Below are 23,611 nucleotides of genomic sequence, written 5' to 3'. Positions count from 1 at the left end.
GAACAAGCACGCATGTACAGCCCATTAGCTTTCTCTTTCACTTTGATATGTCCATGGAAAATTACTGGGTAGTTGATGACAAATTTCTAGACAAAACGAAATGAAAGATAGCAGGTTGAGTAGGTGGGCAGCTAAGCTAGTTGCATTTGTCCCAGGAGAGAGAGAGAGAGAGAAAAAAAGAGAGTGAGTGCAGGTAATATAGAGGACAGTACCAGTGAGGAATGGAGAGGAGAGAAGAGATATCTGGTAATAGTGGTGGGAGGAAAGAGAGATTATCCGGTGTAGATGGTGGGAGGAGAGAGAGAGATAAAAATATCCGGTATTGGTGGTGGGGGCGGGAGCACCATGAACAATCAAGGTTTAATTTGGGGGAGATAGTAAAGTTAAATTAGCTTATGAAACTAGCAATTGATAAATGATATTCATTTAAAGTGTTCATGGCAGATGACAAATTAAACATCCAAAGAAATGAGAAATTATCTTAGCAAAATTATATGAAGAATTAAGGAGGAACAAAGGCTGAGAGAGAGAGATTAAGAAGTTATATATTGAGGGGTCAGTTTAAATGGTTAGCTTATGAAAGTAGCTGTTAGTAAATAATACATTTAAAAAAGTATTAATGGCGAATGAATGTATGAAAGATCGGGTCTCGTACTGATGCTAGAATTCAACACGTCTTGCAACATCATACTTAATCATCTCAAATTAACAATGAACCTGCCATGAGAAACAACAAAAAGAAACCATTTACTTACGAACATTATCAAGTTTTTCAATGTTTGGTAGAGTGCGGATTACAGTATTTCTATAGTTTTCTAGTTCAGATATTGGGTTTTTCTGTATCCACAATACTTTCAGGTTGGGTAGTTCTTTCAAATAGCAAAGTTCACCAAGAGTTGAAATATTGTTATTTCGGACATAAAGCTCTCGTAACTTTTTACAATTCTGGAAGTCTTTAATTGATTCAATAAAATTACTGCTGCAAAAGGCAAATTGATATGCTGTTAGTGTATTTTCTCTAAAAAAATTAAACATAGCCAGTATATTGGTTTAAAATAATTTGAACATATACTGATAGTATATGGTGTTAATATATATTTGTCTATACTTTTAAGAAACATCATCAATGTCTAATGAAAAGTTTGACAAGAAAACACAATTTACAAAACAAATTCATTTAATAATAAAGAGTGAAACATTTGTTAGACTTCAGGACATCACCATCATTATTATAACTTTAAAGTCCACTTTTTGATGCTTACATGGGTAAGAATTCATTGGGGTTCATATTTTTACTATCAGAAACTTTTCCAATTGCCAACCTTCACCTGTTTCCAAGTAAGGTAATATTTTCCCATGGCAGAACAAGTTTTCATGGAAGGTTGGGAATGAATGAAACTGCTTGTATGACAGTAACACTTGTTTACAACTGTGACATAGAGTAAAGGCCCCCTTCAGTCATGAATGACCATGAGATTACACTGAGAAAGTTCCCCTCTGAGGCACAATTCTGGGCAAAGTTCCTTATGGAAAACTAGCAGTTGCCCATGCATACCAGCCTCCCCTCTCCATGTCACTCATGTTATGAAAGGCAAAGGCCGAAACAGCTTGGCACCAGTGATGTCACAACTCATTTCTATAGCTGAGTGAACTGGAGCAATGTAAAATAAAATGTCTTGTTCAAGAACACAACACACAGTCCGGCCCAGGAATCAAACTCACTACCTCATGATTGTGAGCCTGACACTCTAACTACTGAGCCATGCACCTTCACTATCACATACTGGCAAGACAAGTAGACACAAATATACATATTCACACACACACATGCACGTGTGTCTATCAGATCCACTCAAAACATTTTGTTTACCCCAAGGCAACAGTTGAAGACACATGCCCAAGGTCGCACACGGAAGGACTGAATCTAAAACCATGTGGTTGGAAAGCAAGCTTCTTAACCACACAGCCATGCTGGCATCTACTGGAAAATATTTAGATGGCTTACACTGAGTACAAGAAACAGCCTATATAGATACCTGCCTGCCTATCTATGGAAGTATATATACTCATAATAATCTTATATCTATTTTACCATGCTTGCATGGTTAGGACAAGTGTCATTCAGTACAATCATATACCACTTGTTGCAATCTCTCAACATCTTCTTTAGGTTCAGCCTCCTGAAATCAGCCTTCACCATTTCTCCCTCTGACTAACTCTTGGTCTTTGTGCTATTGATTGCTCTTTTATTATAATAGCATTCAAATCTAGAATACATTATTGGAACATAAATTAACTCCAGTACTTGATTAATACATTATTTCATCGACTTTGGAAGGACGAAAGGTAAAATTGACCTCAGTAGTATTTGAACTCAGAACATAGGGACCATAACTAAATAGTGCTAATCTAATGATTCTAACGATCTATCACCAAACATAGGTGCAGGAGTGGCTATGTGGATAGGTGCAGAAGTGGCTGTGTGGTAAGAAACTGACTTCCCAACCACATGGTTCTGGGTTCAGTCCCGCTGTGTGACAATTTGGGCAAGTGTCTTCTCCTATAGCCTCGGGCCGACCAAAGCCTTGTGAGTGGATTTGGTAGACAGAAACTTAAAGAAGCCTGTCGTGTGCAGGTGACATGTAAAAACACCATTTGAGCATGGCTGTTGCTATTACCGCCTGACTGGCCCTCGTGCCAGTGGCACGTAAAAGCACCCACTACACTCTCGGAGTGGTTAGCATTAGGAAGGGCATCCAGCTGTAGAAACTCAGCCAGATCAGATTGGAGCCTGGTGCAGCCATCTGGCTCACTAGTCCCCAGTCAAACCGTCCAACCCATGCCAGCATGGAAAGCGGATGTTAAACGATGACAATGATGATATATGTATTTGTGTGTCTGTCCCCCACCCACCTCGCCCATTGCTTGACAACCGATGTTGGTGTGTTTACGTCCCCATAAAACTTAGTGGTTGGGGACAAGAGACCGATAAAATAAGTACTAGGTTTACAAAGAACAAGTCCTGGGGTCGATTTCTTCAATTAGAGGCAGTACTCCAGCATGGCTGCAGTCAAATGACTGAAATTAGTAAAAGAATAAACTAATATTAAATAATCTATTATAAACCTCTTTAAAGGCAGAGAGTGGGCAGAACTGTTAGCATGCTGGGCATAATGCTTAGCAGCATTTTGTCTGTCATGACATTCTGAGTTCAAATGCTGCTGAGGTTGACTTTGCTTTTCTCTCTTTTGGTTGAATACTGGGTTGAATACTGGTTGAATACTGGGTCAACATAATCGATTTAGCTCCACCTCTTGTGCCAAATTTGAAATCAATCTATTACCAATACCATCATCATTTTAATGTCCACTTTTTCATGCTTGCATGAGTTAGATGGAATTTGTGGAGGTGCAATGGCCTAGTGATTAGGGCAGCGGACTCATGGTTGTAGGATCGTGATTTTGATTCCCAGACTAGGTGTTGTGAGTGTTTATTGTGCGAAAACACCTAAAGCTCCACGAGGTTCCGGCAGGGGGTGGGGGTGTTGCTGGTGAACACTGCTGTATCCTTTCACCACAACTTCCTCTCACTCTTTCCTCTTGTTTCTGTTGTACCTGTATTTCAAAGGGCCAGCCTTGTCATGCTGAATCTCCCTGAGAACTACATAAAGGGTACACGTGTCTGTGGAGTGCTCAGTCACTTGTATGTTAATTTCCTGAGCAGGCTGTTCCGTTGATCGGATTAACTGGAACCATTGTCGTCACAACGAATGAAAAGTCACGAGATGGAATTTGTTAAGGTGGATTTTCTATGGCTGGATGCTCTTTCTGTCATCAGCCTCACCATGACCAGACATGTTTTCATGGAGGATTGAAAACAAAGGACACTGCTTGCATGACAGTGATACTTGATTACAACTATTACACAATGTCAAGACAAGGAGACAGTAACATACACACACACAAACACATACACATATATACATATGTACACGACAGGCTTCTTTCAGTTTCTATCTATCAAATCCATTCACAAGGCTTTAGTTGGCCTGGGGTTACAGTTGAAGACACTTGCCCAAGGTGCTATGCAGTGAGACTGAACCTGGAACCATGTGATTGGGAATAAAAATTCTTATCACACAGCCATACCTGCATCTTAATATTAAATAATTGCTAATAAATATTAAATAACCTATATCAAATAAAATAGTAGTTAAAATGAACACACAGACCCTGTTGACTAATGGTAAACACAACCACAATAACGGGAGGCAACTGCCAAAAATAGACTGTTGAATCATAGTAGAGATCACTTGGCAACAAAGAGAGATCAGATTAGGACCATAATTAAGATAGATTAATTAAGACCAATTCATAACTGAGTCAGATTTCATCATCACTAAAAGATTATCAGCCAACAATAAATATATAGTCAAGGATGATAGACAATGTAAGTACTTTTAAATGACTCATCCTACTGCAACATGTTATTAACATGATTTAGCTCTTTCAACCTCAATTTTAATTTAATTAAAAAAACAACTTAACTTCTTTAAAAGAGAGAAAGTACAGTAAAATGTCTAGACAGTTAATTTACAAATAACAAGCAAAATAACAATCATGAATGTATATATATATATAAAAGGTTAAACTGCTCCAAACTATCTCTAGCCTATTTTTTTTGTTTTTACTTAATTTTTGTTTTAAATTTTATTTCAATCTTACCTAATGCTGCATACTTCCAAGTTTGCTAGTTTATTCATTACTGTAATGTCAGATAAATCACAAGACCTAAAAAAGAAAAAAAAAAAAAAAGAAATAATAATAACAACAACAATAATAATAAATGAAGAAACTTTCAAGATACTAAGATCTGGAAATAGAGGTAATTTGAATGTGGAGCCTAAAAACAGAAACAATTCTTATTATAGTAGGCAGATTAGGTATGATAAAAACACATTCAGACAAATACATAACAAAAACACCAGGACTTACAAGTATATATAACATACAGAAAATAGCACTACTAGGCACTGCACACATCCTATATAAAACACTTTCGATACAGTGAAAATAAGAGTACCACAACAAACCACAGTACATACCCAAGGTACACAGAGCTGTGCTTGGTAGTGCAGTGAAAGCACATGATAAAGATAAGATTACTGAATAATAATAATAAATGCCCAGATGCAATACCAGGCACTGGCTCTCATGGCTTCTGATGGAAGTGATATCAAGTATATGTTTTGTCTTAGTGTAAAAGAGAGGCTTGTCAGTTGTTTGACCTTAACTAGTTGAGCACGTCTCTTGGTGGTTGACAATATGTGCATCTCTGATTATGAGCAGAAGTAGTGGGGGAGCATCATAGCCATGTGTTGAGAGGAATTCTTTGGGGTTTGAATAATTTATCTCTGGAAACATGGGTATTTCATTCAACGTCCTTATTCAGGGTCCTTTTGAGTAGGATGGGCTACTAGACCTAAAGAAAATTCTAACAGGGCCCCATGTGCAAAGTTATGCACTGTTTATCTTGATATGAAATCACTATGTTGTGCACATATGGTTGTGATGCATGTGCCTGATGTACTTTTATCAGATGGGTACATTGGGCTTTGTATATTTGTACCCCAGTGTCACTTTGATGGCATGCACTGCTCTCTCACTCAATAATAATAATGATAATTTTAAATTTTGGCACAAAGCCAGCAGTTTTGGGGGAGGGGTAAGTCGATTACATCAACCTCAGTATTCAACTGGCACTTATTTTATCAATCCTGGTGGAATTTGAACTCAGAATGTAACCACCTACACTTTTTTCTGCAAAATAGGGGTAGCTTATCCTGTTCAGGCTATATTATTAGCATTATCCTGCGATTGAGAATTTAAAAATCACTTCTTTAACATTATATTAAACTATAATTAAATTACAACAGTTATTATAATCCACTCTGCATTGTTGTGCCATTCAAGACACATTATATTTCACAAACAATACACAATGCTTCTAGTGAACTACAATACTCTCTTAAAAATAATGTTTTTAGCATAGGTACAAGACCTGAAATTTGAAGGAAGGAGTAATTAGTCGATGATTGACAGGTACTTATTTTCTCAACCCTGAAAAAATGAAAGGCAAAGTTTATCTCAGTGGGATTTGAACTCAGAATGTTAAAGGCCAAATCAAATACCACAAAGTATTTTGTCTATATTCAAATGATTCTGCCACTCCCATGTCCCATATAATAATAATGATATAAAAAGCTGATAACTTCACTATCAAAATTCTTAAATTTTACATATATAAAAATACTAGACTACCTGTGACTCATTGGTTCAGCAGGAAACTCTGAGTTTCCCAGCAATGGAATTTTGTTTCCTGGAATTTTTCTTTTCCAGGTTATTTCAATGAATGTGACATTAAAAGGTTAGAGTTTCTTCCCTTTCAGGATGAAGTTAAATTCGAAACATTTTCCCATTATGCACCGTTTTGGGTATTTATACCCCGCAAACCCTGAATATCTCAATAACTGCTGCTCCAATTTAAGTATAACTTGTTTCATTAACATTTCAAGGTAAAGTCAATTCATAGTATTTTCCCATTATGCTCCAGTTTGGCTGGGTAACATTGCAAGCAAACAAACAAGATTCAAACTGACTTTTAATGTATTATAGATATGTTTGTCTTCCATTGTGCTACATTTTTTTTGTATTTCCTTTCATTTTATTCCAGATACATGATTTGCAATAATTACCTATAGCATATTTCAAGTTTGACAGTTGATGGAATTCCACTGTTCTAGAATCTCACAAGAAATCATCTTCAATCAATGAATATCTAATTTGTCTCTGGTATTTACGTCTTCTTTGGTTGCCATGGTTACAAACTAAAGGATTTAGCATCAGGAAAGCAATTAAGCCACTGCCAGCAATTTCATGTTCATTTTTTATTTTGGAAGAAAATAAATGAACACACACACACATATACATAGGAGAGAGAGAGAGAGAGAGAGAGAGAGAGAGAGAAAGAAAGAAATGGTAGTAGCTGCTCTCTCCAATGCTCATTCAGTGACCTTTTCTTTTTTCCTGTTACTGATATAAAACAGGAATGTATGGTTATGCAGTTCACAGGCATATGGCGTAGTGGTTAAGAGCGCGGGCTACTAACCCCAAGATTCCGAGTTCGATTCACCGCAGCGACCTGATTAATAATAGTAATAATAATAAAAAAATAATAATAGTAACATCGTTAGGAATGAGAACCCAGGTTCGAAATTTCCCCAAGACACCTGATGAAGGCTGGAGGGTATATCAGCCGAAACGTTGTGTTAACAACAAACAAGATGAGGAAAAATATCCGTCAAATGTAAATAATGTAAATTCTGTATGGTTATGCACTTACAAAGTTTGCTTTACACCAATATGATTCCTGGTTATGTCTCAATCTGTGACCTTTGGGCAAGTATCTTCTGCTATAATATGGAAACCCATCATATATCATCATCATCGTTTTACATCTGCTTTCCATGCTGGTATGAGTTGGATGGGTTATTGCCTCTTCCCTAGATGGGCTAGGAACTCATTTATAAGCTTCACTTTTGGCTTGGTTTTTACAGCCAGATGCTTTTTCTAATACTAACCATTCTACAGAGTATATTGGTTGCAGTCTGTCATAACAGGGGTTTTCAAACTGTGGTCCGCGGACCACAGGGGGTCCGTAAGGACAAGACAGGGGGTCCGTGGACAGCAAATACTTTTTATGGGCAATCTGATTTTATATATGTTTTTTAATCGAAATCTTTTAATTGACAATAAACCTATTTGTTAAATACTGTTAAATAAATAAATGTAAAAATGTTATTTTAAGCAAATATTTATGTATAAATTTCATAAGTGTTTATGCAATCCTCAGTTATAATGGCAGCATAGAAGTGTGATTGAGAAGAGTAGACAGTGACTGAGCATGAGCGCTAGAAGCAGAAGTGATAAAGGCAAGTACAAGAGAGACATGAGTGATAAGGGCAGGCAAACTAGAAAGACATGAGTGACAATGGCATGATGAATAAGAGAGTGATAATGGAGGTGGCGCTGAGTGAGAGGTGTGTTAGAGGGATGAGAGGCTGTCAAGGTAAAGCCTCAAATATAAAGGGGTCCGCAAGTCAAAAAGTTTGAAAACCCAGCACTAGAAAGGGTGTTAAAATGTTGACAAGGTTAAAGGATCCTCACAGCCCTACACTTAACAGTGTAATGGGTGTATTTCTATTGTTGTTCCAGCACCAGAGAGGATAGGGGTGAAAGACTGATGGATAGTAAGATGTGGATAAGTGGTGAGAGTGGATGTTAATACCAAATGGCCAGAAGGGGAGTGCAGGCAGTCCTTCAAGTAGATATTTCAATATGATGAGAGAGATAGTGTGTTAGAGATAAAAGAGAGAAGGGCAGAAGTGTTGGAAAGAGGATCTGACAGGTCCTGTGGCATTCATGGTAAACCAGATATACACTGCAATCCTCAGTTATAATGGCAGCATAGAAGTGTGATTGAGAAGAGTAGACAGTGACTGAGCATGAGCGCTAGAAGCAGAAGTGATAAAGGCAAGTACAAGAGAGACATGAGTGATAAGGGCAGGCAAACTAGAAAGACATGAGTGACAATGGCATGATGAATAAGAGAGTGATAATGGAGGTGGCGCTGAGTGAGAGGTGTGTTAGAGGGATGAGAGGCTGTCAAGTTCAGAGATGTAGCTTTGACAGTTCGTATATAAACATACATACAAGCATACACATATACATACATATACCTAAAGGTACATGCCTATATATACATATCATCATCATCATCGTTTAACGTCTGCTTTCCATGCTAGCATGGGTTGGACGATTTGACTGAGGACTGGTGAAACCGGATGGCAACATCAGGCTCCAATCTGATTTGGCAGAGTTTCTACAGCTGGATGCCCTTCCTAACGCCAACCACTCAGAGAGTGTAGTGGGTGCTTTTACGTGTCACCCGCACGAAGGCCAGTCAGGCGATATATATATGTATACATACAAATTTTCACATCTGTTTCACCATTCCTGGATATGTTGGTGTGTTTTCTCCCACACAAAGTATAGTGCCAGTCAATGTCATCTTCTCCATGAAATGCAACAACTTAAGATCTGTCAACATTACTTTTCCCTCAGGCCCCTTCTTCAGTAAATTGTATTTGTTTTAACTCTGTGAGCACATGTGTATGTGTGTGTGTGTGAATGTTTTCTCCATGTATTTTCACACTGACACCTTTTGAGCAAGAGTGCATTTGTTTATGTTACTAGTATACAACACGCTCAGCAGTTTTATGTGAAGGCCAGTGGAATAAAAATACCTTACTTGTAAAATGTTGGTAACTGGAAGAGTATCCAGTTGTAGAACTGCACTAATAAACCTCACCCAACCCATGCCAGCATGGAAAAAGTGGATGTAAATGATGATGTGATATACACATATACAAAGGGGTACTGAAAAGTTCTTGGCTTTAGGTAAAAGAAAATACAGGAGGATCAGTTAATTATGATTTTATTCAATATATTCACCTCTCAGATTCACACACTTACTGTAGCAGTCTTTCAGATTTTCTAAGCCCTGTAAAAGAACTCAGATGGTTGGGCCTTCAACCAGGCTTTTTGTGATACTCTGAAAGCCAGGAACTTTTCAGCCTCCCCCTCATACACATTTCAGAAGTATGTGGTTGAGGGAACATTGCCACTGTGTGGACATTGTCAGTTGGTGCTTTGTACTATAGTAGCAGGTTGGCCAATGCCTTGTGAGGGAAGTTTTGCATGGGTTCAGTCTCACTGCATGGTATTTTTGGCAAGTGTCTTCTACTATAGCCCTGGGCCAACCAAAGCCTTGGGAGTGGATTTGATTTGGTAGTAGAAATTTGAAAGAAGCCCATCATACACACACGTGTGTGTGTATATATATATATATATATATATATATATATATAAATACACACACAAAAATGTGTGTCAAGACATTATATGATGGCTGTAAATGAGCATTGTTCATTTCCGGTCTTCTGTGAAAAATATGTTTAGTTATGGAAAATATCATCTTGCTTGGAAACAGGAGAGGGTTGGGGATGGGAAGAGCATTCGACTATAAAAAATCTGCCTGAATGAATTCCATTTGGCCCATGCAAGCATAGAAAAGTGAATATTAAAAGATGATATATATATATAAAGAAGAGTTTGTTTATGTGTGTGTGCATATGTTCCTTATGCATTCAAAAACTTAGTTGCTGATTTTGACATATGGGGTATCAAAAGATTCAGTAATCTTTTGGCTACCAAATAAACTTTTCTTTTACATATTTGCATTACAAAAATTTAACATTATAATCTTTCTATAAGTCAACTATTGTAAACAACATTTTATACCATGACAATGTCACATTTCCTATACGAGTGTGTAGTGTGCTTGCATGTTCATTATGTACGTTAGGCTGATGACTGAGAAGTGTGAGTGTGTGTGAGGGTGTATGTGTCTGTCAGTATACATACATTTTTGTGATGACTGACACACATCTAAAGACAGCAACAGACACACAAAAGAACAGAGATAGGCCCGAGGTGTGCATGAATGTGTGTCTGACTTAGTATATATATGTGACTGTATAGCCCAACATTGAAACACCAATTTTAAAAGAGTTTAGTTTAGCTGCAGCCTAAACGCTGAAGGAACAACAACATTCACTTTGAAGTATCACTGTTTGGATTTTCCATTTCATCATGGAGAGTAGCAGTTTAAACAGCATTAAAGATTATCACTACTTATGTGCTAAAATATTATTCTGGTTTTTATAACCAACATAAAAATTTGGCTGATTTGACAGCACTCAGAAATACATCTGAAAAAAAAAATGTTATTCTGGTTATTATAACAAATTTGGAAACTTGGCAAAGTAGAAAGCCTTAGTGGCTCTTTCAATATAATTACAGAAATGTTATTCCAGTCCTTATAACCAGTTTGACGATAATGCTTTTTCAAGTCCTACCATCCTTATCATATTCCTGCTATGCTGCTTTAACAGTGTTAGTATTCAACGCCGCACAACATTTTTACTACGTTATAATTTATTCTACAGCCTTACGCAGTTAAAATATATAGTAAGTGATATCAAATTAATTTATACCTTGCTACATACATCCTTCAGCAAAGGTTTTCAATTACCATAAAAACCCATGTAATTTGTGCACCTATGTAATTTACACAGGTGATTTTCTGGATAAAAATTGTTAAAAAAAGCTTCTACTCATGTGAAATTCGCACCCAAAAGTTTTCAGAATTGCCAATATGGCCAGGGAAAAGGTTTCCAATTTAGTTGTATTTAGCATAATTTTACTTACTTATGATTAGATTGTATTAAATTTTCATTAAATAAAAATGATTTCTGTTTAACAGGTATCACATTGAAAGCGATTAAATTAAGAAGTGTTTGTATTGTTTCTAATAAACTTTATTTGACATTTCTTGCCCACAAGAGATTATGTCCAATTTTCTGTATGTCTTCTCAAATTATGATCACAGATGATAATTCTTATAAAAAAAGCTGATAAATACGCACAAGTGTTGCAAAATAAGTTTAATTACCAATTAAACATCAGCTTGGATGACACTTTACTCAACCGAAAGAGGCAGGTGATTGATCAAACTGATTATGTAAAACAGAATTCTGATTGGTCAAAAGTGTCTTCTTGTCTCAAGCTCTGATTTTCTGCCTATTATTGTTGGAACCTTTGATACAGAGTATCGAAATTTTAATCCCTTTCCCACTGCACCCTGTATATATATATATATCATCATCATCATCTTTTAATGCTTGTTTTCCATTTGACAAGGGCTAGCAAGCCAGAAAACTGAATTGAGCTCTACTGTCTGCCTTGGCATGGTATTATGGCTGGATGCCCTTCCTATGCCAACCATTTTACAGGGTGTATTGGGTGTTTTCTGCATGGCACCAGCAACATCAGGGTCATGAAGTAACTTGCAAAGCAAATATATATATATATATATATATGAGTGAATGAATGAATAAAGGAAAGTAACATTCAACACATTTGGTTGGAGTTATTTATGTTTAATAACCTTGACTCAGCTCCACATAACTTAAAGCTTTGTGGGCATGTCGGACATGTCTATCTTCTCAGATATTCAAAGAAAGAGTAAGGGTTTGAAAGAAATTTAAAATGGCTTCTAGGTGTTTAGGCCTTTATTGGTCAGCTCACGTCATGTGGTATTAATGCTATTAAAAAGTAACACTAGTTATTTTCTATATTTTTAGGTCCTCGTGTTCAGACAGAATGTTGGTGTCCTTTTGAAGATGTGGCATAGTAATGTTCAGCAACACCAGCTCCTTGTATTGGGTACCACACATGGTGAAGTAAGTTGTTGGCATGAAATAGTGGCTCAGTCACTGAACACTGGTGGCAGCAGTCTTTACATAGTACTAACCGTTATAGCTGATGTTGCATGACCAACATGGATAGCTTGTCATCTACACAGACTGCAGGAATTAGATATCCTGCCCTTGTGTGCAGGTGAGTTAGGCCTAGGGTAATATATCTGGGCTGTTAGCAACCAGAAGCTTGAAGTTCACAAACAGGGTGCACACACACACATCAGCATCATCATAATTGTTTAATATTCATTTTTTCTATGTTGGACAGAAGTCATTGAAGAAAGACTTGCTATGACTGAATGTCCTTTCTGTCACCAGCCCTCACTCATTCCTAAACAACTTGATAATTATCCATGGCCAGATATGCTTCAAGAAGACACACTCACAGACTGGGAATGAACCTGAGACCACATGGTTCGGAGCAAACTTCTTATCTACACAGCCACACCTTTATATATATATATATATATATATATATATATATATATATAAAGTTATATGCAACTTGCTGTAATTCCTGAATGACACACCTAATGAAAAATTACCTTCACTCGTATAGTCACCATTCGCACAACTGATGCCTTTTTGTTAGAATCCTCTGCAAAAGATTGTGTAAGCTGTTCATTGTTTGATAAACCTTGCTTAGAAACAGGTAAGGGTTGGTGATAGGAAGGGCATCTGGTTTTACAAAAGTCTACCTTATGGACAGTGGACAGTAAACTGATGATGATAATGATGTATTATATATATCAATGACATATAACCCGAGACTTTTGGCAATATGCCATGCTTGAGAAGATGACCCATCAAGCCGATCAAACCAAGTGAAATCATAGTCATGACAGATACTGGTGTCATGCAACTGGCACCTGTACCAGTGGCATGTAACAGCACCCATTACATTCTTGGAGTGTTAGAAACCATGCCAAATCAGACTGGAGCTTGGTGTAGACCCTCAGCTTACTAACTCTGGTCAAACCATCCAACCCAATGGACGTTAAATGATGATGATAATGATGATATGCTTGCATGTTTATATCTGTGCAGTGAGAAGCAGTACAGTGAAACTTAAATATGCTGTAGTAACTCCCCATTACATTTTCACATTTTGTATCTTACAAGTACAATGAAATAAGTACCAGACAAAATACTGGTACTGAAATAATCAAATAAAACAATGACTGGAAGCAGCAGAATAACTGAAAAAAGAAAAGTTATTATGTAAATGACTGATTAAAATCTGAAGCCAAAGTTATGAATAGAAAATGAAATATCTAACTTCCAGTAACATCAACATTGAAGCTAAGCCATTTAATTACTGTCTTCAGCAGTAATAATAAGTTATTTCTATTTCAAAGATACCATCTACTTTATATTAAAGAATAAAAAGAAAGAAGAAAAGAAAAAACCTATTTGTGATGGTTAAACCTGCTTAAAATAGCAGTCAAATCTTCTACAGATTATACCTTATGGTACCCAATAATTCAGTCAAACCCTCAACTGGTACTTTATTTTATTGACGTCAAAAGAACAAGAGGCAAAGTTGATTTCGGTAGGATTTGAATGCAAAAAGCTGGAACAAAAATACCACATGGTATTTTGTTCTATGAACCCAGGACCACACATCGAATAAGAATACCTGTTGTTGATTGGCTTCTTTTATATTCTGTAGATTTCTTTATTGATTACGCTGTGGAGGATAATGTGCGTGCTATTTTAAATAGGGAATTTATCACTGATATTATGTATTTGAATGAACATTTACTATCTTCATATAAGCATATGCATATATATATATGTGTCTTTGGTGGAAACGAACAAAAGGATTGCCCAGATGATAGCCTATTTCCCAATGAAGTTGCAATGTGCTGTAGAATATAATGTTGGTGAATACGCAATTGAAGCAGTGAGTGATCTTAGGCTGGTGATTGTTGTGGTGTTACTGATGTAAGAACAGGTGTGGATGGCTTATACATGTAATGAGCTGAGCATACTTAAAAAGTATCTGGTTGGGTGTTGCTGGCAGTTAGAGATTTTCTAACTAAAAAGATTATGGAGATTTTAACAAAAATCTTTTTTGAAGGAGAGGTGGTGTTGGAAAGATCAGGGCAACTACAAGATCAGAAAGTAAGAGGGGAAAGGATAAGTGAGTGGTGGTATAGTTGATGGCCTGGGTCTGCTGGAATGTGAGATACACAACTAATCAAAAGGTACCCACAAATGAAGAGGTTCTTCAGTTTAAGAGTAAATTGATGTTGCATAACTGGTGAAATCAGCAGAATTGAGAGAATGGAATAGTGGACCTAGATCAGTGGTTCCCAAACTTTTTCAGGCTGCCACTCCCTTGGCACCTGGCCACATTCCTAGTGCCCCCCCCCCCCACCTCCTCATCACCACAAACATAGACCACTTTCTGCAGCAAATTCAAAACAAGTGTGCAGAAAAATAAAACTTAACCTAATTAACCTATTTTTTTTTAACACCCACTGACCCTTTTTGGTCACCCCATTATCACTCTGCTTTTCTTCAATGCCCTCCTGGATCTTTCCACAGTCTCCAGGGGGCAGTACCACCCACTTTGGGAAACACTGATCTAGAGTGTCAGTTACAGTAAGACTGAATTCTAGGGCATTATGAAATGAGTTAGTAAAAAGGATGAACTATCAAGTTGCTATATGGTTAGTGTGGTGATGTTCACATAGTTATTAGTGTAACAACTTCAAACTTCTGGATTGGATTCAATGAAACAGGCAAATACTACAATACACTATAGTGTTACATCATTACACAACATATGGACCAATGTAGAAGTCTCTTTGTGTTTTCTCAACATGCTAGAAATAACAGCTAAGACTCCTGATAATTACCCTCCTTAGAGTGGTACTGAGTTCTCTACACAAAAGACAGGATGGTCATGGATGGAATGCCTTTGAACATAGGTCTGCTCAATCAGAGAAGCTTTACAGCTAAAAACCAACAATACTACATAATACACAGTTTTATATTCATTTTTATGATGAGTGAAATGGTTTTTGTTGGAGTCATTAACATTCTACAATTGGAGATGTTTTGATTAACACCTCACTATATAAAACGATGCAATGAATCTGTTTTATGTTACTCAAGTAAAGTTTGATAAGCAATAGTAGTAACAAGAAGGTTTGAACTCTTTTCTGTGTGGTCAGTTGTCTAATACTTCAACCTCACAGCTTCCCACAGGATAGTAAACCTAATCCATCAACCTGTTAGCATTACCACCAGGCTATTATGTACTTTTAGTAGAGGTGACTCTGCTGACATCATTCAAACCAGATTTCCCGTCTGAGGATAACTTGATGCCTTGATGTACTGACTCCTACAGCGGCAACTCCTGATTATGGTTCCTGCAACACTTTTCACCCTTGGAAGCCCTGCAAAAATTTATGGGAACTTCCAAGAGAGGCTTCTACACAGTCATTCAACTTCAAATTATATCCTTTAATCTTATTTAATAAGAAAAGGAATATCAAATAATACTGTCCTAGAATTTAAAAAGGCAGATGAGGTTAAAATATAGGTTTAAAATATTTATGTATGAGTATTGCTTGTTCCTCCCCAGATTAAATGACGCCATTCTACATGCACGCGCACAAACACACACACACAAAATATTTGAAACAAATTCCTAAATGGTCGAGTAGTCTGACATACTTAATCTGAAGAATTTCTTCATCTCAATGAACAACTCAGGTTACTGTAGAAACATGAATCAAATGAAGTACAGAAGACTTCAAGCCATACGGATGAATTTAAGTCGGATTGTGCTGTTTCTGTTTTAATGTAGTCTTAAGAGAGACTGTTTTTTTTCCCTTCTATCAAATGCACAGACACATTTGTGATTTTTGATATAGATTAGCAAAGACAAAAATAAATATTATGAAAAGGAAATTAAAAAAATAAAATCTCACAAATACACACTGATAAAAATATCACACACAGACATGTATTTATTTATCAATCCCTCTCTCTATGAATGTATGTCTGTGTGTTTGTGAGTACATCATCAGTTGTGTACATCAGGTGATGAAGGATAGCAACAAGTGGCAAAAGGCCATGCTAAATAAGATCCACCCAACCCATAGCAGAATTATAAATTGAACATGATGAATTAACGATGATGATGACTCATAAGCATCAATATCTTATTTTGAAGTGATAACTACTATCATTAACACTACAACCACCACCATCATCAGTGACAACAAGCCAATGAGAGTACTGACATGGTTGTTTGATCTGGTAGCAATAGTAACTAAATCTCCCTCAAATCACATCCGATAGATTTAAATATGGAGAGCAGACAGTTCTTTTGTTTGAATTAATTATGAAAATAAAGAATTTAGTAAAATAACTCAGTCATTATTAAGCTGGGATCTGAAACAAATTAACATGGAATTTTGATGGAAGGCTTTAATTTAGATGCTTTTAATATAGGGAGTTTGTATCATGAATTCACTTTGCCAGAAATTTGGAAACGACATGCTGTACTGCTTGGCATACACACCGGAAGCTCCAATATGAACATTTCAGAGTGTTTGGGTGTCAATCTGAGGACATGTACTGAGAGTGATAAAAATCAAACATCTAGTCAACATCATGCTGTTTGGAGTGATCACTAGTGATCATGATGTTATACCTCCATTCATCGTCCCACACAGCCTCTGACTCAACATGGAAAGCCTACATCAAGTGTCCGGAGGAGGTAGTGCTGTCCTGGGTGAAGAGGGTGGCTGCTGGAAGACTATGTCTGGCAACAGGACTCTGCACCATGCCACACAAGTAGGAGAACCCAGTCATGGCTATCAGATAATTTCTATGACTTCAGTATTTCAAGATATTTTTATGTAATTTTGGTAAATATATCTGTAACGAGATGTCAATGTTATTTTCATTTTTGCGTAATTCAGATGACAGTTTATTCACCGCACCCTCTGTGTTTGTTTGCATATATATATATTGATAGTATCATACATATTACTTCGATATCATTATGGGTTTGTCAGATTCAACCCAGCTGACAGACCTTGTGGGTCTGTATCTTTCAAATCAAGAAAAGCTTTCCAAACTTTTCTGGTGGGCTCTATAGGGACGATGCACTCTTGGCAGTAAATAGTTTATCTAAACTGGAGACTGAGCAAACTAAGAAGTCATTAAGAAAATTTGTCTTGAATTTCTTTAATCTCAATATTGTATTTGAAACTGACATAAAAATCACCAACTTTTTAGACATCACACTTAATTTAAGCACTAAGTTATATTGCCCATGCAGCAAACAAAACCAGACATTAGAATATATAAATGTCTCTTCTAATCATCCGAAATTAACCATTGATAGTATTAGAATATCCAACTTATCAGCAAATGAGGAGATTTTTAAAGCACACGCACCAATTTATAATCAAACCCTAAAATTAAGCATGTTTCATGACAATATTTTCTACATCCCTGACACCAAACTCAAAACCAGATTATCTAATTTAACACTTCACAGTAATTCTGATACGACCAAAATGATCCCCTCCTTGAATTATAAACCTATAAGAAAACCTGTTGGTAACCATATTAAATTTTATAATTGCAATGCCAATAACTGTAACAAATATAGTCCCTCTATATCTGAACACTCTGATGGTTGAACACACTCTAAATCTAGGAAAGAACAAATTATTTGGTTTGCCCCACCATTTTCTCTCAGAGTCAAAAATCTACCAAAACAGTTCTTCAAAATTCTTAAACTAAATTTCCCCAAGCACCATAAATACTACCCTAATTCAATAAGCATTCTATAAAATTATCTTACTAGACTACACCTAATTTGGGTTCAATCATTGCATCTACAAACAGAAATATAATTCAACTCCAAACAGCTAAAAGTGTAGATCATTATAGGACACCCCATACAAGTCCAAATAATATTAATAAAACAAAAATTATAGATAGGAATGCAAAAGCATGTAATTGTAGGGCCCCTGAATTATGTCCGCTTGTGGATTTATGTCTATGCAAAAAGGTAATCTATAAATGTAGTGACAAACGATAAACATCAAGCTAGGGTAAACATAGGAATCACTAAAGACTTCAAAAAACGATATAGAATACATGTAAATTCCTTTAATAAGTCAAAGCATAGAAATTCTATGGTGTTAGCCAGGTACATACACAATTTAAAATTATAGAACATAAATTATACATTGTCTTGGTCAATCATAGATGAGGCCCCATCATACAAATACGATTACTGGCAGATGTCGATTGTGTATAAAAGAATCATACATTATCCTTCACATGTTTAATTCCACTGTTTTATTCATTCCTGCATCTATAGATACTATTCAACTTTCATGAGATGATTCAAATTTGAACCCACTTAGCAATATTTTCTATTGCACAACAATATATTGCCAATACAAATATAAATTTTAAGAAAGTCAGTAAACGATCTAATTTTTTTCCTATCAGCCCTCAAAAATTTCCATAATTTACATAGCTTTGTCTACTCTTCTATAAAGCATCAAATCATCTTATACCTAGTAAGGGACAAAATCCAAATCTAGTGTAAAACTATTTTTCCCTGATGATGGCGGCATTCTATGGAAATGAATCTTAAGATTCATATGTAATCTGCATGAATGTACTCCTGAAACAATCATTGGAACATCTTATTTTCCTCTAACATGTTACCCAAAACTCTTTTAATGCCTATTACTGTATGTATGTGTGCGTGTGTATGCATTTATGCATGTATGTATGTGTTTATGTATGAATGTATGTATGTATGCATGTTTGTTTACATACAGATAGTGAGCAAAATGAGACAGCAGAATAATTTCTCTCATAGTAATGAAAGATGAACCATACAAAAGATTTTTATTTTACTGAGCTGAACACTAAATATGTTATGTGTGAAGAAATACATATCATAATCATCATCCTTCAACATCCAGTTTCCATGTTAGCATGTGTTGGACTATATATATATAAATAAATATAAAATGTGTGTGTGTGTACATATATTGTTTTAACATCCATTTTGCCATGGTCACAAAGCCTCACGTGATCCCATGTAAGGTAATATTTTTCTAAGACAAGACATGTTTTCATTGACTTGGAATGAAGGACACCACTTGCATGGCAATAACATTCATTTACAACTATCAAGCAAAGAGACAGTAAAATACACAACACCAGAGCATGCATCCATACATATTATGGGCTCTGAAATCCACTTTGGTCAGACTAGATTTATAGAAGACAAAGTGTCATGCACTGGAACTGAACCTGAAACCATGCAGTTGGGAAGCAAAAGTCTCACTACATAGCCATGTCTGTGTCAATATTTATATATAAAATAAACAAAAATTCAATCTAAGTAATAACAAACAAGCCTCAAAAGTGTGTAAAAATGCCATCAGAAAATGAATTCAAAAACCTCAATTATAATAAAACATCAGAACATAAAAAGTATAAAAACATAAAATTTAGCAATAAATGACAACATGTGTCATAATAAAAAAGCAAACTCAGAAAATTAAATAAGTGTAAGTTGGTCAAATAAAAAAAAATTGTTTACATAATTATAATAGGTATAATGAATTTTTAATTCGGTAATGACAGAATTGTCATTATCATAGATGTAATGGTACAGTAGTTACTGTTACAATGTAGAATTATAGCCACTAGTGGTATAATGACTTTTTATTCAGTAATAACATAGTTACCATTACAATAAGTGAATGAATTTTTACCTATTAATAAAGCCTTAATGAATTTAAAAATTGATGCTTATGACTGTTATCAAATATTTCATCAGCCAAAATGAAAGAGTTCCATATCTCTATGATACAGTTAGAAACGAGAACAAGAGTTGGTATATAAGAATGGACATATTAATCTTTGTATCTGTGAATATGCTGTAGGTGCAGACATAGTTAAGTTGGTGCATAAATGCTCAATTATTTATAATGTATCCTGTTTCCTGATTGAAATCTAAGCGTTATTTATAAGCAAGACTGTGGAATAGGAAAACAATTATTGGATTACTGGAGTTGGAGTCAGTGAAAATGTACCAACTCTAATTAAATGTAAATTGTTTTTTAAACTCTTTAGCATTAAAACCAGCCAAATCTAACCCAAATATTCTACCTATTTTATGCTCAGACTGAACAAATCCAGCCTCTTATACCTATCCTACAATGTGATTCTAAAACTAAACACATCATTGAAATCTTGAAACTACAATATAATGCATGGTCAGTTCAAAACAATATGAATATATAAGCATTACATCTAACAGAGTAATCTGAATGCTAAAGGGTTAAAGAGTAATTTCCAGTTTCAGATACTAATTTGCTTTTTTTCTTTTGCATTGAAAATAATTGGATCAAGATACCATATTTCTGTTGAAATACACTACCTTTGCTTTAGTTAATTTTGAAAAGAGAAAGAATTTATTAAAATAACTTTGTCATTTGGTGTTTGGAACAAATTTTGATGGAAGGTTTTAAAGTAGATCACCTTAAAACAAGAAGTTTGTATTATAGAATCTGGTGTGGTCTCAGATGGGTTGGGATCAAAAGGGCTTCTATAAAAAGGCATCCTCTAGAAGCAATACTGTTTTTTGATCTGGATTTTAAAAAATATAACTCTTATTCTTAAGATACAATGTTTCTTTATAAATTTTGCAGGGATAAACTTTTCAATCATTTACAATGTAATTTTTATTTCATTTCATGTCACAAATTTTATAATCAAACAATGTTTTAATCTCAAAAAGTAAGGTTTATGTACTTTATTTTTTATAGTTTATTATTCTTACATCCTTTAGATAAAAGTTAATTGAAAATTCTTTTTAAAGTTTTGTCTAATGCTTCATTATTTGTAACTTCCTTAATAAAAAAAATATATAAAAAGCCAAAATGGCAAAGTTAGTCTTTAAACTCAAATTTTAACAGATTAGGATTTTTAAATTAATGCAATGATTCACAATAACCATGGATGTTGTGCTTCTAGTCAATGTAGAAATATATAATTAGTCAAGTTACAAATTACAAATAGGAATTGGAATCGAAGGGTTTTGTGTACCAACTCCACAGCCCTATAAGGAAGTGAGATGTTTGAAACCAAAAAAGTGTTTATTGAAATATTTAAACTTTTCTACTAAGTTCTATGTTATGGAGACCAGAAAACTACAAAAAGAAATGAAAAGACTGAATATGTAAGTTTCATAGATGTGATAAAAAAACTGAATATTTTTGTTCTTGAAAGTGTTGAAGAAAAGACATATATGACTGTACGCTTTATTAATAGTTTTAGAAATAAGCTTACTAAATTTAAGATTGCTTTCAATAATAACTCTAAAGTTCCCTTGTAGTTTCATAAGGGTAACAAAGGTAACTGTGGAACAAACGTTATGGAAGAGAAATTTAGAACCAAAAAACAATAGCAACATATTTGTCAATGGAGAGCTTGAAAGCAGTTAATAGATCAAAGTTCAAACGAACTTAAGTCTCCTTTAAAGAAGGCTACAATTGAAATATTTTTCACATTTCATTTATATTTTAATATCATCAGTGTAAATGCTTAAATTTACATTTTTTTTTCACACATTTGTCAGCCTTATTTTCATAAATAAAATAAAAATAGTTCAATCACATTGGCTAGAAGTTACGGGCAATCGTTTAGGAAATTACGTTGCTTACATTGAAAGGTAATTTTGGAAAAAGCCCAACACTTTAGCAGAAACATTAACTGTTGATTGGAGCCTAACAAGACAGTGTGAATGGTATAATCAAATGCTTTTGAGAGATTTAGGTAGGTAACATGTGAAAATAGAATGAGGGTTATTGATCTCTGAAACTGCAGTGCTGTAGTTTTCAATCATGTTTACAACAGAAGTATATTCTTTTTGACTAATTTCAAGCTGGGAAGTGTTTAACCCATTACCTCCCATAATTCTATTAACTGGAATTTTTTATGAAACTTTGATTTCTAGCATAAAACAGCCCTAGAAACACGCTGGAATGATCAAAATAACATTTCAAATAGAAATAAGCGAGATATTGGGTGAACAATTAGCAAACCTCATTTGAATATAAGAGAAATATACCTAGTAGATATAGCAAAAAGGTTAGATATGTGTAAATATTGACAGATAATCATGAAATTTGTAATTTTTAAGTGATCTCATATGAGATCACTGGTAGGTAATGGGTTAACATTGTTTTGATGCAAAATAACTTTAAATAAATGACAGCAAGCACATATTAGTAATATAAGGTAGTAATTTTTAATATCCAAATGGGAATCATGTTCACAAACAAAGGAATGACAATACAATTTTCCAAGTATCTCCCAGAGCCCAGAATTTTTCTAGCTTAAAGCCTTACTAAGTGCAGAACTGAAGAGCTTAATGAATATAGGTAAAATATCATGTAGACCAGAAACATATTTCACTTTTTAAATTTTTGATAGCATCAAATATATCAGAAACATCGACATTATATGTTATTCTGACAAGCAGTATTTTGTGATCAAATACTGTCAGAACACTATTGAAAATAGAAGCAAAGTACTAGATTTTGTAGATGGCGCAGGTGTGGTTTATTTGAGTTTCTTATTTACATAACATTGAAAAACAAAACTGTCAGAATCTTCAGATTTTAACACAGAGATTTACTTTTTGTTTTCAAAGCTATTTCCTTATCATTGAACTAAGTTTCATGCTATAAATTTTGCACTTTTGATTGTTAGAAGCAGACAGATTAATCTTAAACTGTTTCCAGAGATTATTTATGCGTAAAATATTGGTTTCAAATTTTGACACAAGGCCAGCAATTTCGGGAGATGGGGTAAACTGATTGCATCAACCATAGTGTTCAACTGATTTTTAATTTATCAACCCTGAAATGATGAAAGGCAAAGTCGACCTTGGCAAAATTTGAACTCAGAACACAGACAGATGAAATGCCATTAAGCATTTTACCTGGCATGATAACAGTTCTGCCAGCTCGTTGCCTTATTTATGTATAAAATATTGACTTATAATTAACCTTGCTGCTATTTTGAGAAGTTAAACTTTATGTCTTGAAATGTGTCTATCATTTAAGTGATGTAAGTATATCAAATTTCAAA

General features: G+C 35.0%; 1 protein-coding gene across 2 annotated transcripts in view; it reads right to left on the bottom strand.

The window, feature by feature from the left end:
* LOC106869133 (cilia- and flagella-associated protein 410) overlaps positions 1-23,611 on the bottom strand; it is a 44,897-nt gene that overhangs the window by 17,849 nt on the left and 3,437 nt on the right. For both annotated transcript variants that reach the window (XM_014914708.3, XM_014914709.3), the window contains exons 2-3: positions 4,725-4,790; positions 756-979 (exon numbers count right to left, since the gene is read on the bottom strand). In XM_014914708.3, coding sequence (XP_014770194.1) covers positions 756-979; positions 4,725-4,790 — 290 coding nt within the window. The remainder of the gene's footprint in view (positions 1-755; positions 980-4,724; positions 4,791-23,611) is intronic.

The sequence above is a fragment of the Octopus bimaculoides genome, chromosome 3 (genome assembly GCF_046866305.1).
Source record: "Octopus bimaculoides isolate indiv1 chromosome 3, ASM4686630v1, whole genome shotgun sequence".
NCBI classification, from domain to species: Eukaryota; Metazoa; Mollusca; class Cephalopoda; order Octopoda; family Octopodidae; genus Octopus; species Octopus bimaculoides.
This window is presented reverse-complemented; position numbering and strand designations above follow the sequence as displayed.